The sequence below is a fragment of the Alosa pseudoharengus genome, unplaced genomic scaffold, assembly GCF_046254945.1.
Source record: "Alosa pseudoharengus isolate Yale_2024_CS ecotype anadromous, Long Island Sound unplaced genomic scaffold, YU_APseudo_1.1 YU_APseudo_1.1_scf_11, whole genome shotgun sequence".
Taxonomy (NCBI): domain Eukaryota; kingdom Metazoa; phylum Chordata; class Actinopteri; order Clupeiformes; family Clupeidae; genus Alosa; species Alosa pseudoharengus.
The window spans coordinates 19,488,462-19,505,294 of NW_027468576.1; the positions used below are offsets into that span (position 1 = coordinate 19,488,462).

Below are 16,833 nucleotides of genomic sequence, written 5' to 3' on the forward strand. Positions count from 1 at the left end.
TGCCAAATATTTTCAAGTTAATCAAAATGTCTACATCTGATCATAGGCTCTGTTTTAGCACATTCGTTTCTCCTCTACATCTATTCTTGGGCTTACTTTGATTCCCCCCCCCCCCCCTCCAATGTAACTTACCAAGATGTTCCATTTAACAAGCATATCGATAATTCTGCTTGCTGAGACATGTCCACAGAGACCTAGATCATGCTGTCTGTACTTTTGTGGTATTTGAACCAACCATGTTGGGGGTTGGGGCCAGCCAGGCAGTCGTGTACATCCAAGTAACTTGCTAATCGACATTCGCCTACACATTCATATCATATGCCTACAGTTGTGTATTTATTATGATGATAGACTTGTATGCCTTTGCTTGCCTTTAAGTTTGAGAACTTGTCAAAATAAATGCGCAACAGTTTTATTTGTTAGGCTTTACACGTTACACAGGCTCGTGTTTGTGGACCAGAGACGCGGATAAACAAACTGTAAATGAACTAGGCAAAAAGTGAGCAAAAAGTGTTGAATTCAACTCCTTCCACTTGCGACGCTCGCTAGCAATTGCTAGCTAGGTGTTTGCAGTTGCATGTCAGGATCTAAGGAAGTATTTTTTTTTGCTAAGAAAACTGCTTAACAGATTGGGCTCTTAGTTGGCTGTTTAGGGCTCTTTGTGTCTCTCACGTTTTACTGCATAAAATATAGCTCCACTGCGGTTGATAACGATCAACATTCTCTAATTAGCCACCAAAGCCAACAGAACGTCAAGACAGCAGTAGATCTAGCTGCTATGATAGGTGGGTTAGCTAACTGGCTATGGGTAACCTTAGCTGAATAACTTGTCACAGGCGCTGGCGATTCCGTTATCTCAGATGTCGGAGGCGTAAAATGCAGTCCATGTCTGCTGTAACCGATAACGGTACAGTTAAGCATTATGGCCAAATCAGATAACGGAATTCTCGTTTCACCCAGATGTAATGACCTGTTGTTGACATAACTGTTTCACGAATTTAAGAGCGCCGTTGCCATTTTGTTATTTTAAGGTAAGTCAAGTAAGCTAACTTATGTTAGCTAGCCAACGCTAGCCTACTCTCTTAGCGTATCAGCTAACATTTTAGAATCATTCATAATGTTAGCAACTAACGTAGCTTGTTCAGTTTAACACGTGTCTTTTTTATTTTCAACTAGTTATTTATCTGGTACAGAGGTATGGCTTTCAGGTATTGCGTTCACTTTCACGTAAAACATTTATTGGGCGTAATGTTTTGACAATGAGTCATGTTTGACGGGAACATTTGTGATGTTGATTTGCTAGCGTCTCGGTAGGTAGCTGGCATAACGTTAGCTACTTCTAGCTAGGTAATATTGTCGTCCATATAACGTTTAATGTTACTGACAAGTCGTGAACGATGTTTTGGTAAATTTACCGTGTGCGCCACCGGTTAGCGATCTATATCTCCATCTTATGTAAATAACACCGGACCAGTCTTTTGTGAACCCACACTATCAAGGAAATAGCTTCTTTAATTAGACACATCTCTGAATAATTTAACGATGCAATTGGGAAACAGACTAGCCCAGCTTGTGAGCCAGCCTGTTGTGGGTGGCAGGCCTCTCCCTTGGCCCTATATGCTACTTTTCTGTACTGAAACAATAACGTTATCTGGCTTTGTCATTGTAAAGTTAGATAATGTTGCATTTAATTATTATAAATGTAAATTCTAAAATGTTGGAACCACTAGGTCCGGTCCGGTCCGCTCCGCACCCATTCCGAATGTTCAGTGACGTGCTATCATGCACGTTCCATCTTTAAAATTGTGTGTGCTTGTTAACTTCATGCTCTTGCAAATGGGAATCTTAAAAAGTCAAAGGTTTTTGAACGGATAGATGTTGACCACATCGGTGTAACGTTAAACTGACATTAGGTGGAAATTCAATATCATGGGAATTAGCTTTGCTTTGGGTGACCTGCAGTGGTATAGGCCAACCTAATAGTTTCTTCTGGATTGTTGTTCACTTTCCTTGAAATTACATTGCTCTCGTAAACAAGACATACAGGTAAACAAAAGAACATTTTTATTAAAACTGTTAAAACATACATGCTCCACCAATCGAGCACATGAATGACACTGGTGGTAAAGTCAGGTACTGCCACATAAATAAATAAAGCTAGTGGGGCAAAATACACAAAGTTCTAGGTTACAGCATTTTAGGATCGTTTTATACAACAATTTTGTCTGTCTAGTGCAGGTAATCTCTTGCTGATGGTACAATGTGAGACATGAGCAGGATGAAGCCCACACGCAACCTGATGTTGGTGCTCTGTCCCATGCTGGTCCTGGGATTCCTATATTATTCTTCTGGGAGGCTGCACTTGCACCTGCGTGTTTGGGGCCAGAAATCACGTAAGTTGTTCATTTACCATGTTTCTCTGTAGTTTTTTTGGCATGCCATTGTTGGATGAAGGGAAAATTCCATGGTGGTATATAGCCTAGTTATCAGCAGTACCTGGGAAATAAATAGACATTATGTATTTCTACATGGTGTGAAAATCAATCAGTAAAGTAAATGGTGGTGTCAGAGTTAGTTTGACCTAATGGGATGTTCTTGTTCTCTTTTTTTGCCAAACCTTATACAAGTGCAGAAAAGTGTGTGTGCTTAAGCCTTAGTATGATGACGTTCATTGCTTGATGTATTTTGCATATTTCAGGGTTTTATAGATGGGACAATGTACCTGCCTCTGTTTACCATCATGACTTGCCGTTTCTTCTGTTGTAGTGTAAACATGTTTTGGCTCGGACATTGTTGCACATAGGCACAAAAGTAGTTTTGTAGAATTATGGTGTTTAATTTTACCACTGCTTCATGTGTAAATTCAGCACCTGACAGACACAGACATTTGTTATTTCTATGTGTTGTGAAAATTGGCCTGAGTGTGAAAGATAACATTTACATAGCTATCCAGTCAGTCTGATACTGGCCTTTACTGATGCCATCATGATTCTAGCCTTGTTGCTGTTCCCTTATTAAAGCAACACCAAAGAGTTTTTGTACCTTAAAATAATGTTTCCAAAATCGTTTCAGTGGTGCATCAACTCGTAACAGGGTGAACGGGCACTTCTGCATTCACTTCGCGGCCCTCTATTGGCTATAACCACACTATATAAGTTTGCCAGATCGGGTAGCGGATCTGTAATTCGATGGAATGAGACATAATAATCTACAAATTTGACTTGCATCTGATGTCACAATACATGGTACTTTCATAAATCATGCAACATATTCTACCTTGTCTGTGGACATTGTTATTTGCAAAGCCGGTGCTGGATAAACAAACAGCGTGTGTTCGACAGAGGGAAAATTCTTTGGTGTTGCTTTAAGTCATCAAAAAAAAAAAAATCCCATATAGTGAATATGTGTGCTTATGATGGACCTATTTCTGGATAGAGGTTTTGCTATGTGTAATTCACATTTGTAAGTTACTTCTCTTTCTTTCCCATCTTGGGGCTGTAGTTGTTCTGTTGTAGTTTGACTGCTATCTGATAGCATTTCTAAGAATTGGTTTGGTTAATGCTAAACAGTCTCTTGCACAAATATTGACAAGGTGCAATTGATCATAGCTGATGCTGTCAGTAAAGCTTACAAAAATACTGTTTTTCTAACTGTAGTTTGTCACCACAGGGGGGAGATAGTTCACTGAAATGGCTACAGGGCCCCTAAGATGTTCACTCTCAGCCATGCCACACATGAAGTGATTTAAGTATCTTGCTCACGTTCTTCGAGAGCTTGGTTTTGAAGAACAGTATGAAAACAAATTTTACAGCTAACTGTCACATTTCAGATGACACAACTTAATATTGGTGTCAAATTGAAAAGATTTTGAGATGGTTAAGCCTTCTGTGTACAAGATAATAATGCTTTTTTAAGTTTTCTTGGTTAAGGTTATTTTCTTCACTTAATATTTGCTTCAGCTACAAGAAAAAAATAAGTAACTGGATAAATGCAAGGAATTTGCTTCGGACAAGTTGAATACCACACATTGCTGAAAGGCAGATGTTCTTATAAATGTCATCTTGTATTTACAGAGGAAGTTGCCTGCTTTTAGCTCAGAAGTATTAGTCTAATGTGCGTAAGCTTAAACACTGCTTGTTTTATTAGCATGAGGGAGTCTTGTTTAACCTGCTTCGCATGCCATGTTTACTGTAAACATGATTTTTGAGTTGAGCTCTGGTTAGGGCTAGTCTACTACAGCATGAATAAGTAACATGTCATGCTATCCATGACAATGGACATCAGTTGTGTGATAAAAGACTGTTCTTATAAGCACCCACACTAATAAATGACCCCAAAACTGTGACACAGCAGATGGATAATAGTAATTCACAGAGGTGCTTCGTTCTCATATACTGTGTAGTCAGTCACATATTTTGTGGTTTGATATTGTATGTTGATCCCTCCTCCATGTCGCATATGTATGTGTGTGTAAACCACCATAAGAAGGAGCCTGTTTGTGCTTTCTTTGTATTTCCAACATTTGTTATTTGTTTTTTGCTTTTTTTTTGTTATTCTGGGCAAATGCATTTATTTCCAAAGAGAAAATTATTTTTGCACCTCAGGCATATAAGCATTTGTTAGCAATTTGAGATGGATGTTTGCACTGTTCAAAGATCATAGAGGTGGAGAACAAGAAGCCGACACTGGACGGATGCCTGTTTCCTGCCAACCTGGTTCCAGCCTTGAAGTGAAAATGGCCTGAGTAAAAAAATAAAAACTTACGCTCTCTTCATTGCATTGAATCCCTCGTAGGATACCAAAAGGCAACCACTTCCCCTTTCACACCTAAACCAATTTCACACCTAAACCAATCGGGGAACCAATTTCAAATAAGTATTGAGGTTTTGTAAATGCTTTATTGAAATGTTTATGTCTCATAGTTTGTACTTTGTTCAGAGAATGTACCATGCCAGTTTTTCCAGATATTATCATATCAACCACTTTGACACAGAAATTAGAAAATGTGTCTGTGGGGGAAGGAAATACAAAGCCATCTTCTCACAACTACTATAACATACAGGGTTTTAGTTTTTCAGAATGAAACATTTGATTTAAGGTAAATGTGAATTGAGTGGAATTCAACAGACACTTGTATCGAAAGCGACAAGTAATGGCAGCGATCAGTGTTCGACATTCAAAAATGTGAGAGAGCTTGATGCTTTGCATAGAAATACTGTGGGTTGACATTTCTGTGGTATAGGTATCCATGTAGATAACAGTAGTGTAGTGCTTTTTAAGTCTGAGGTGACTGTTTGGGCATGGTCTTCTGATTCGCAATGTAAGCCTTTGCCCTTGAACCTAATCACTAAACTGCCAGTTAACTGGCTTCACCTAACCTCTTGTGTTGCAGAGACAGAAATGGATAATGTATTCGCCGTGGGACGAGTAGTAGCTTCAGGTATAGGTCCAACTTACCCTGAGATATTTAACCTTGCAATAATGTTGGGAGGTTGCTGCACCAGAATACTTGCCATACAGTGTAGATAAACATTATATTGCAACACTGTTTTATGTATACCACCATTAGCTCACTGTTCATTCCCTATTTGCACACTGATACAGCTTAACCTCCCAACATTGCAAAGCTTTGCAAAACTGCCACCAGTTTAAACCTGCCGCAAGCTTGTCCTCTACCTGAATGCAACTACAAAGACCCGCGCCTTGTGCTTCTGTCATATGTTTACTGACCAAAGTCATTGATATTAAGTACTAGTCAGTGCACTATGGTATTCAGGCATTCAGCCTGTCCAAGGGAAATTGTTCTCTTTTCTGCAACTGAGGAGAGTCTCTTAAACTCCTCAGTGTGGAAGTTGACAAACTGCCCTTCAGAAATGTTTAAATCATGCAGTCAGTGAACAGAAGCACAGTGTTCTTTGTAAGAGGCCTTGCTCCTGGGCTTGTCCTAATCCAGCCCATAGGCCGGAGGTAGAGTGGACGCGCTGCTCGGCCTGCCGCAGATACCAGCCCGTAGCTCTCACTGCCTTATCATACATCCTTTACAATGCTGCACAGCAGACTCCCAATCTGTCCTCTAATCCTCTAGCACCAGACTGCCCTACAAGCAGGTCTCTCTTCCAATTTAGAGACTCACTAACCACAAGGATAACAGCAGATCAACATCTTTCTGTAAACAAATGCTGCCTTTTTCCCCCCTCTCTGAGCATGAGAGTTTCTCTGCATTACCTGTCAAATGGGACTGGTAATTCTAGTGTTAGGCACAATTCTCAATGAAAATTCAAAAGGGTCTTGGGGAGACCCTACTATTGTCATTATTAGCATGGTAGACATAACATGCATGAATCAGGGGGACTAACTGTGGGCAGATGTGGAAAAATAAGGACTTACTTTGTAATGCCTTGAGGCAGAACCTAGGCTGCCGATTACAGATATTAGTCAACTCTGCTCAGCTTTCTTTTCTACTTGACTAGTTTTTCCCCCTTTGTAATGCTGATTAACAAGATTGTCTCCATCTGTTAAATATGTGGTAATTTGACAGAACAGCATGACCAACATTCATCTCTATAGGGCTGGGGATAACATTAATTTCTCATAGAAATATGCTGATGTGCTTCTACGGTTTGTTGTTATATTTTCCTGACATTTCTGGTAACTTTTGAAAAGCTGTTAATGGTATACATATATATTTTTTATTCCACTATGCAAAATTTCTTTGTGACTGTAAACGGCATTATAAAGCATTGAATTAACAATCCAAGCCAGACATGTGTCATGGGTGAGTTGGTTATACATTTTGTCTGTACCTTATGCTTATTAGTCTAAAATGCGACGCAAAGGATATGACGAAACGGTGCAGCAATGTCATGGATTGTAAAGTATCATCTGATCCCAGCTGACTCCCCTCACCACAGGATGTTACTGGAATTTAGCACATTTCCCATGTATTCATGCCATCCCACTTTGACAGATCACTCTCAGCACATTTCCTATAGCTGCACTAGTTATTAGCAACCAACGTTAGTTCGGCTATCCCCCCTAGGTCACTGGGAAGAACAGATATCATCCTCTGGATCATATCTGTTCCATGCACTGCTATACGTGTTCCACTGCAAGCTGGGAGTACACACTAAACCCAAAGGGCAGAGAGGAAATTATAATCACTGGGATAAAACACAGCCTTTTATATGATGGACACGTTAAACACAGACTGGGGTTTCAGATGAAATCACGTCTAACCTAATAAGCATTGTTTTTTCCCTCCATGATCTGCTTGTCCATGACGTACTGATGGAAAGTTCCACTCTTGTTTTTTCCCCCCTCATAGTGTGTACTGCAAAGAATCCCTCATTAGATTAGTGTGTAATTACAACACAGTACAACACCTGTGCATTAATTGGTGCTTACATATGATAACTTCAGACAGATTTTAAGTCCGTGTCGGTGTTTTTGTTCTTAGTGGGGGTATTCTCACCAATGTGTCCCTAACATTGTATATTCACCAGTGTATTTTAACCTATAACTCCTGGCTTGTATGTAGTTCCCAATCACCCTAAACCATTACCTCTGTCAACAGGATAACCTTTTCCTGATGTAGGATGTGATTATTTGTGTTTGTAACAGCGCATTGGGTAATGTAATAATTATTCTGTGTAGTGCTTAATAATGGAGTTGTGTAATTACTGCCACTTTTTCAGAGCTTCCTGACTTGGATTACATTTTCAATGTTTTTTTTGTGTGTTTTTTTTTTTTTGCTAATTAATTTCCATTCTTTCCATAGTGTATGATAAGCAGGGATTCTTACTGAAGCTTGATGGCAAACTGTGAGTATTTATTATTTTATAACTGACATATGGTGTTAATTTGATCTCAGCATGTGAAGTTACTTTTGCTGTTGTTGTTGTTGTTCAATTGTCGTGCGTATACTATTGTTGTGCTGATCTACTGCGTCTCAGCAAACCTTTTGTGGCTGTATTTCTATCTAGAAGCTCACTGATTCAGCAGAACAGACTTTTGTACAACACATTCTTTTTTTTTATTTCCATGGTGTAAAAAGCCTTGCTGCATGATTTTTCCCTGTGCATCCCTTCTGTTGTGCTCTGACCATAAGGTGACTACTCATGGATTGTCTCCAAAAACATTTAAAATGGATATCAGTATGAGTGGCCAAATCTGTTGTATTGAACTTGTCATCCTGTAATTGTCAAATGTATGTTTCAGATTCACAAACAAAAGGAAACATGGAAACATTTAGTATAAAGATAAATTATGTATTTTATTTTTTTAAATTGAAAGGCATAACAGAATTTGCCCATCTTCCGTGAATATTTCCCTTTTCTCAGTATCACAGAAAGTGCAATACCTCTTTAAAGATAGTGTTTCGCTTAAGGCACTTGACTTTGATGATGGGAGCAGTTGTAGGGTATTGAATCTGACCTTCAAGTAGAAACACAAATGGAATCCCAGCAAGCACCCATCCGTGATCTCCGAAAGCAGGTCTGGTTCCGTGTCAAGCACAGCACACTGAAAGCCATATATCTGAACCGTGTCCAGTGAACAACAACCCCCCGCCTCCGCTACTTGGAGTTCCTGTTGAACTGAAATTCCTCTAAAGAATGGAAATTTTTGTGTTTGACTGTCAAGCACCACATTTGTCTAAGGGAGATATCAGACTAAACAATGAGGTTTTGATGTCTTCGGAATGGTCCTGACTAAATAGTCTCTGGGTCACTGGCGCGCGGTAGCAGCATTGAGGAGAGTAAGAAATGCCTCTTTTTTTTTATTTTTTAAAAACCCTATCTTGTGTTGCCTTTGCGATCATGATCACATCCATCTGCCCACTGCATTTGGACCACAAGTGGATACGTGTCCTATCGGCATTCATGTGTGAGTGTGAGCTGTTTACATGTCTGTGTTATTGCATATTTGAAAATGAGGCGGCGTGTTGCATTGCTCCGAGCTGTCAGACTCTTCCCTCTGCCGTTTCCCCTCTTAGGGCAGACTTGCTCTCTGCTCCCTGTTTATTTAAGTAAGGCCGAGCCGAGGTAGTTATTAATGCTCGGGTTAAAGGCTGCTGTGTGCAGCGGTGATTAATAAAAAAGGACAGTGTGTGTGTGGTACGATGCACGGGCCTGACCCTTCCATTTCAGAGGTCGCCTGCAAGGCTAACGAATGAGCTGCTGACATTGGATGCCACCCCAGCCCACCTTTAATACAAATTATTTTTTACGTCTTGGCCCTAATCACTTTTAAGGGGCTTCTTGGGTGATCCGAGGAGATCCTGTGGAGAAACTTGTTAAATAAATCTTCAAGATACGCCAAAGGACCTCTTCCACCTGTGCAAATTCCGCAATCAACACATTTCCCTTTAAGCCATAGCAAAGACCTATTAGTACAGCATATGTGTGTCAAGTCGAGAAATGTCTTATTTTGATTTCGGAGACCTGAGTGAATTTAGACAAGAGCTGATGTAAAAATAAACACTGCCTTAAAGACGGAGCTTACCCTCTTACAGGGTTTTACCAGCAATTATTGCAAGTGTGCTAACATACTACAGCTGCTCTCAAAATGTCAGAGTTACAGAGTTTTCAGTAAATTGCTGTTTTTAACTTTAATATAATTAAATGTTTGGCCACAGCCGGTGATTGTAGTGCACACAGAATCAGAAAAGCATATACATCCAGGTTATGGATGGATGGGTCATCTAAAACATGCTCTAAGAAAATAATAGTGCCACTACAAGAGGCGAACTACAGGTCAATCTTATTCTTGAGGTTACTGACAAAGTATAATTGTTAAGTCAACATTGATTGCCAATTAGGGTGAAACATGATGTGATCTGTGCTTTGCGCTACCATCTACCATTTATTATCATCTTGGGGCAAGGACAGGCTGGACATTGTCAGTCTACAGCCTGTCTAATTACACACAACTTTCATCAACCAGGCACACATTAAATTATGCATTGGGTAAGATGTTTTGCCCCCTGCTTTGAAAGCCTACACACTTACTGAATGTGGTGTGGCTATGACACTAATGCAAAAATGAGCTTTTTATCGTTGCGCTCCATTCAAATTCTTTCTCATCTCATCCTTTATTCTTTTTTGTTCATGTTTACAGGCCTCTGGACCTTATGTACAAGTACGGCAATCTCAGCAAGGGAGCTTGCAAGCAAGGTTTTGCTGCCGCCAAAATGACTGCCATTTATCCAAAGTAAGTTTTAAGCATTATTCGTTTTTATTTAATGGGCCCTAATGTATATGATTTTGGGCAATGTGTGTCTTAAGTATCATATGAAAGATCATAAGTGCAAACTTTGGTGTGTCAGGTTGGTGCTCCCATGCGTCATACAAAAGCTTTGGTTCAAGTACTGTACAAGACATTTTGCTCATTGCCTAACTTTTTTCTTTGCATGTCATCTAAATTTGTGCCCTATATGTTTTGGAAAGATGTCATTTGATGAGGATGTCCTTCTGGTTTGTATTTAAACTATGCCGTACATCAAGCACATTGTTAGCCAGGTCCCATTTCCTGTTTACGATCATACGTCACACAAACCTCAACTCCGCTTGTCTAAGAATGGCCCTCTTCATATTGCAATGACCCACTTTGTTTGTCTATTTTCATCATCTTGCACAATGCTTCTCAGTAACCCCATTGGCCATGCACAGTCACTCTCCCTGCAGGTCACACACACCACAGCCACCTCCCTGCAAGGGTTGAGTCACTCTTGCGCGTTGCATCTCAAAAAACCCTAGTTGTAAGATGTGGTGTCTCAGCATGGAGGGCCCCCTTGCGCATCATCATCGTCCCTCCCTCAAGGGCTCATGGGTGACCTGACCTTTGACCTTTTAGCACGTATCGGAGTTAGGACCTGATCTGACAGTTGAGGTTACATGGAACAATCAATGACCCCTCCTGGTGAAGGCACTGCCCTTTTGCTGGCCTCCCGCGCTCCTGCTGCCAAGAGTTAAATACCATTGATCTCCTTCAAACAGCCAGCCAGTGGAAACAGATGTTAATACTGAGACTGTCTAAGGCAAAATTATTCATTACCCCCACTGAGCTTGACAGGTTGGTAGTCATGTAAAGGGCAGATGCGTGAACGACTTTATTGTGAGCATCGGAACAATTTTCCAAGACACCAGCACATGCAGGCTTTGCGCTATCCCTCACCACCCTCACTCGCCGAGTCGTCCCAATAAGTACTTGTCGTCAGTGCCCAGTTTGCCATTTACCCATTACGCAGTGGGGAGCACCGTCATATGGAAGCGAGTAGTTTCCAGACAGTGGCTCAGCTCGGCTCAGAGCGGCATGAAAGACGAAAGATCCCCTTTCCTGCCTCTGAATAATTCATAGCCGGCCAAGGCTCCACACCATGAAAGCTCTTCACCCAGGGATGTGTTCTCAGGACATGTTAAATAAAGAACGGAGAGATGTGATGATGTCCCTGCTGGGATGCACAAATGGCATGCTGTTTGTTTTTGACCCATTCTGCTCTTAAATCATGCCTGTGCGTGAGAACGAGACGTGCTTGGACTCTGTTTATCGGGCGCGATCAAGCACCTAAGACACGCAATGCTGGACCTGATGTTCAGGACAACGTCAATGCGGAGTCCCACCACTGTGAAGAAAGCGATGATGAAGCTGCCCTAGTGATGCTGTCAGATCGTTTCACCACAGAGCTTGTTATTATTAGTTTGAGCTGTAAGCAACAAGCGGAATCCAAGTTTGGCCCCAAAATGAAGTGTTATTTTCCTTTATTACTTGAATAGTCTATCAGGAAATGAAGAGCAGGTGTTGAGGTTTGGTTGGTGCCCTAGTGTGAGTGGAGACTGCCTTTTCAACCTCTGCCACTTAATTGTTTTCCAGACGTTCCAGGGTTCGCTGATTAGTAATATCTGAATCCTGCCTAACACCTGAGCTGCTTTGCTTCTAATTATGTGATGTCACAGTTGAGTAGAGCCAGTTTGCAAAGCCTTCAGGGCTTCTGTGGGTTCTAGGGCGTGAAAACAATACCATACTGTAGTCATGAACTCAGCAGAGTTCAAGCTTCAATCTACCAGAAATTAGGTGAAAATATCCTTTTTGGTCTAAGGTGATATTGTTGAAAGAGTCTCAGTTCATTCCCTCAAAATCATCATTTAGACATGTATAATTCCTTTGGTGCAGCATCAAGCATTTGTTGACACCACGGTATCATGTTATCGCTCCATCGATCCCCATCGCTGATTTCGATAAAGGCTTGTCTGTAGTTGTCCTGACATTCCTATACACAGAGGAAGTCTACCAGGGAGAATATTTTAGCTTGATATCAGTGTTGCTCAAGGACACTAACTGATCATGATGGCGCTCTCTCAATTAGCCATTCCTGTATGCCCTTAGCTTCCTGATTGCTGAAACATGTGGACATGTACCTTTTGATCTTAAATGGCCCTAATGTAGTGTAGCCCACATTTGGTTCCCCTGTAATGATGGCCATTACATTCTGATTTCTAAGCTTGCTGAGTATACAGTCTGCTGGTGTCCTCTTTTGTAGCTTCAGGGGATAGTGCATTATTTACAGCTGTACAAAAAAAAAGAAAAGGAGGGACAGCGACCAGGGTCTTGAGGATAATTGCAACAGTGGTGTTTTTTTTTTTTGCTCTCTTTTTGGGAAGCATAATTATGTTGTTTTTTCTAGTAGGGCAGAAATCGAATAACTCCAATAATTTGATTACTTTTCTGTAATTCTCTGTCTTGAGGCTTCATTTAATTCCTATCACTTGCGTTATGTGGCTTGCTCAGATCAGGGATAATGGTTTCACACGGACTGTCATTACTAGGGCTGTCACGATTTCGGTTTTAATCGAAAATTGATTGAAATGACACCCTGATCTCGAACTTCGAATTCAAAAGTAGAATCGACGGTGCTGCCACACCCCAAATGTCACATCCAGCATGCATGCCAAGTATGCATTAATAGTAATATAATTAAAAAAGATTGAAAATCGAATCGAATCATGACCTTAAAATCGAAAATGAAATTGAATCGAGGATTTGGAGAATCGTGACACCCCTAGTTATTACTGACGCGCATACTCATCTCATTTCTCTCTTGCATGTGCGCTCAGACACAGACACACACACACACACCTGGTGTTAGGCTACCTCACTAAGTAGGCCTACCCCAGACATAATTATTATAGCCCTTACAAAAAAAATAACTGCATTATTTCAAGTGTCAAAACTGTAGTTTTGGAGGAAATATTTGCAGTTCTTATGCAGGAAATGCAGTATTTTGGACACAAAAAAACTGCATTGTACTGCATAGTAGCCTACTGTACTGCAGAAATGCAGTATATTTTGGACATGAAAATACTACTGTACTGCACTGTACTGTAGTATAACTGCACGGTACTTCGAAAAAACTGCAGTTATTTTTTTTTAAGTGAGGTTATATGATAGTATAATACTTTGAAGTGACAAGGGCTAGTTTACAGCATGACATTTGTATATTAATAAAAAATGCACTTAATAGCACAACATTATTTTTTATCCGATTACTCAATTAATCTATGAAATAATCGCTAGAATACTCGATTCCAAAGAATCGATAGCTGCAGCCCTATTCTGTAGTTCTACATTGTATTTTATCAGAGGACAGTGTGTACAATGCTGTATTATGTGCCAGTTAGTTCTTAGTATCTTGAGTTGAATTGAGAAGGAAGATGCAAATCATCCCCAGTGATGCATAAATGGTACCCCAAACTTCATGAATGTGGTTAGCACTTCTTGTTCTCATGCTAGGTTTGGATATGTAATTTTCCTGATGAATAATGGCCTGTCATAATGAGCACAGTTTAAATGTTAGTTGTTTTTCTTGTTTGTTGTGTTTGGTCAGTTAAAAGTCTTACTGGTTTGTTTTATATTTTTATGAGAAAACCTCAGGAAAAAACGATGTGTTGGGGGATGGGTGGGTGGGTGTGGGGGCTCTTTGGTTTGTATAAATGAATGCAATGGACCAAAGGACTGGCTTTTGATCAAAAGAGGCCTTAAGATCACAGCTGCTCACTCAGGCCGGCCGTAGAGCAATGCTCCTTAGCCTTTCTGCTCCGATGCAATGGCCTCTAAGTGGAAACAGATGTTGGCACTAAATAGACCATTACATATTGAATGTTTGTTGAGACACTAAACCTACAAAAATTAGTTAAGCATGTAATTTGCATCTTACACGCATTGTTGAACATGCCTCTAAAGTGCCCTAACTGAATCTGACTTTAGATTTAATCCTAAGCCCCGGAAAAATAAACACTGCTTTTACAGTAAGCCCCCGTATGGTGTTTGTGAGTGCGTATGTGTGTTTGTGTTCAGAGGGAGGAGTGAAGGGAGTTTAACAACAATGTAGCGTTGACATGAAGTGAGTCTCTGTACACATGTTGTTTCATTTTTGTGTTGCAGGGCAGGCACATTTCTCTCTTTTGTCGCATCACATGACCTTGGGGCTCTAGAAACACATTCACTTTCATAGTAACAGTCCACCTCTTTCTTTTTACCGCTGTTTGTGTTCTTGTATCCCCAAATGTAACAGAAATAGTACTCCCAATGCGTGTCCAAACAGTTGGGAGTCAGAGAATGACCTTCATTAAGACCTATGCCCCCCCCCCCCCCCCCCCCACCCCACCCTTCCAGGTGGCAAGGTGTGCTTGCCAGCTTCTTTCCAGGGCTGCTTTGCCCCCAGGGTGGGACTGGGTTGTCAGTCTCATTTACACCCCAGGGCTCTTGAGCCACGGCAGTGCCTCAGTCTTGCACTTTGTTCGCTCTGTTCAGAGGGAAATCGATACCCCTACACTCCATGCTTAACTAATGCACCTGCATTACAAGGGAAATACCTGGTAAAGGCCAGACCACTGAAAATGTTGAGAAAGTTCAAAGTGAAATCCAGTCATTAGTCACATCACATATTCATGCCAGGTTGCCTTTACTGCAAGTAGGACCATGGGATTTTTCAGTTTTTCATTTAAAGGACTGGAACGTGCCTTTTCTTAACCCAGGTCAACCAGGATAGCTACATTGTGGTTCTTTTTCCCTCCCCTCTCCACGGAAGCGTGCTTCCAGCCAGCCATTTTCAGAGCAGAGGTCATAGCATAGTGGGGATTGATGAAGGGTTGTTTCTGACAGCAGCAAACTCTTACCAGAAGCTCAGAATGCTCAGCATTCCTGATTAACGAATCACGAGCAGCCCTCAAGTGTGAGGTTTAGCTCCCAGTCTGACAAGAGGGTGCCAGCTGCTTCATTTCCACATTTCTTCCCATGGTTTAAGGCAAGGTCAGGTCAGATGTTGACCGTGCATTGCCTGTGCACCACTGGTTTGGCACCACCCTGATAAAGACACAGACAGCTTGTGGATTACATGAAATGCAAACCCTCTAATCCTCTCGAGTATGATCCCATTTATCAAGTCTGCATCTCTCCTGGACATGCAGGGCTGATCATAGTTTTGGTTTAATTTTTTTGTTATTATTTATGGCCCAAGGATTCTCTTGATTTAGCTTGTTTGAACCTGTTTTCACTTTCTCTCTTTCTTCCCTCTCTCCAGGTTTACAAAACCCGCTCCCATGTTTCTGGATCCAAATTTTAAACGCCTGACAAAAATCAGCAGTTATTTACCTCCTTTCGGAATAAAAACGCAAGGTATGGTGAAAAAAAACAACAGTTTTTTTTTTCTTGATCTGCTGTTGTATGCCAGTTGTCCAGATGTTTTGGATGTGCTTTAAGTTTGTAGTTTCTCAGAGCTTTCTTTGTAAAGACTGACAAATTGCTGGTCACCAGCTGGGCACAGGGTTTAGGGAAAATGCCTTACACCTGGCACCGAACCCAAGAGAACTGGATGTGTTAGGACCATGAGTCTGAACGCTGGCCTTATCAGTAGCATCAGAGTTCCTTCATGCGACAGCTTGGCAAGCCAGCTCTCAAGTCACCCACTCAGTCAGCAGGCCATGCCAGTCCAGCAGAAAAAAAAAAACGTGTGAGAGACAAACACTTGGAGGGAGGTCTTTCTCTCTGGTGGTATATGTAGTGTAGATGTGGTCATCTTGAACATTTGATTTGACATTTGACTTTGAAGTCAAGCTAGAAGGTCTGTGCATATTTGATTAATGGGCCAAATTATGTTCATTCCTCATAAACCTAAAGTAAAATCACTAGTGTCACTTCACCACCATCTTAAAATCAAAGGACATTTTAGCTACGTTTGAAAAAAACCTCACCTGACTGCCATTATCCATGTGGCCACAACACCTACCAAAAAAACAGCCCTTATCTTTATTCATAAATGTACAGACTGTAGAATTTCTGTTGGATTGGGTCGCAAAATAATTGTACATGACTGACAGACTGTTAGATAAGGGGGGTTTAGTTACATTCAGTACAGGTGAATGGCTCTTGTCAGCTCCTTTGGTCCACTTTATAAAAAAAAAATACACCTCCACAGCACCTCCACTACAAAGCACAAATAGCTAGCCTAAGAAAATATGATACTTAAATGACCATGATATTATGACCACCGCTAGCGTAGGTTAGGTACTATAGGTTTAGTCAAGAGTTTTTTTTTCCTTCCGGATTTTTTCTTCAGTAATTTTGTGTCAACGATCCCCCCTCCCCCCGTCGGACTGGACCCCCCCCCGAAAAGGAGGGTAGGGCAGACACAGGTTTCTGTGAATATGAACCGTAGGGCCTAGGAGGACCACTTTTTTTGTACGTTGGGCTCAAGGGGACATCTCATAACCAGTCATTTACGATATAGCGGCACATAGCAGATGGAGACAAATTGACAAGCGTGATTTATTTTTGCAGAGA

General features: G+C 41.0%; 1 protein-coding gene across 5 annotated transcripts in view; it reads left to right on the plus strand.

Annotated features, from left to right (window-relative positions):
• The first annotated feature begins 350 nt into the window (after positions 1-350).
• Positions 351-16,833, plus strand: part of LOC143116907 (CMP-N-acetylneuraminate-beta-1,4-galactoside alpha-2,3-sialyltransferase-like) — a 45,507-nt gene continuing 29,024 nt past the window's right edge. The window contains exons 1-6 of one of the 5 annotated variants that reach the window (XM_076278273.1): positions 351-1,031; positions 2,234-2,393; positions 5,393-5,440; positions 7,778-7,820; positions 10,117-10,209; positions 15,575-15,669. In XM_076278273.1, the coding sequence (XP_076134388.1) occupies positions 2,270-2,393; positions 5,393-5,440; positions 7,778-7,820; positions 10,117-10,209; positions 15,575-15,669 (403 nt within the window). In that variant the 5' untranslated portion in view covers positions 351-1,031; positions 2,234-2,269. The other 4 variants (XM_076278274.1, XM_076278272.1, XM_076278275.1 and 1 more) reach the window with 4 other exon arrangements.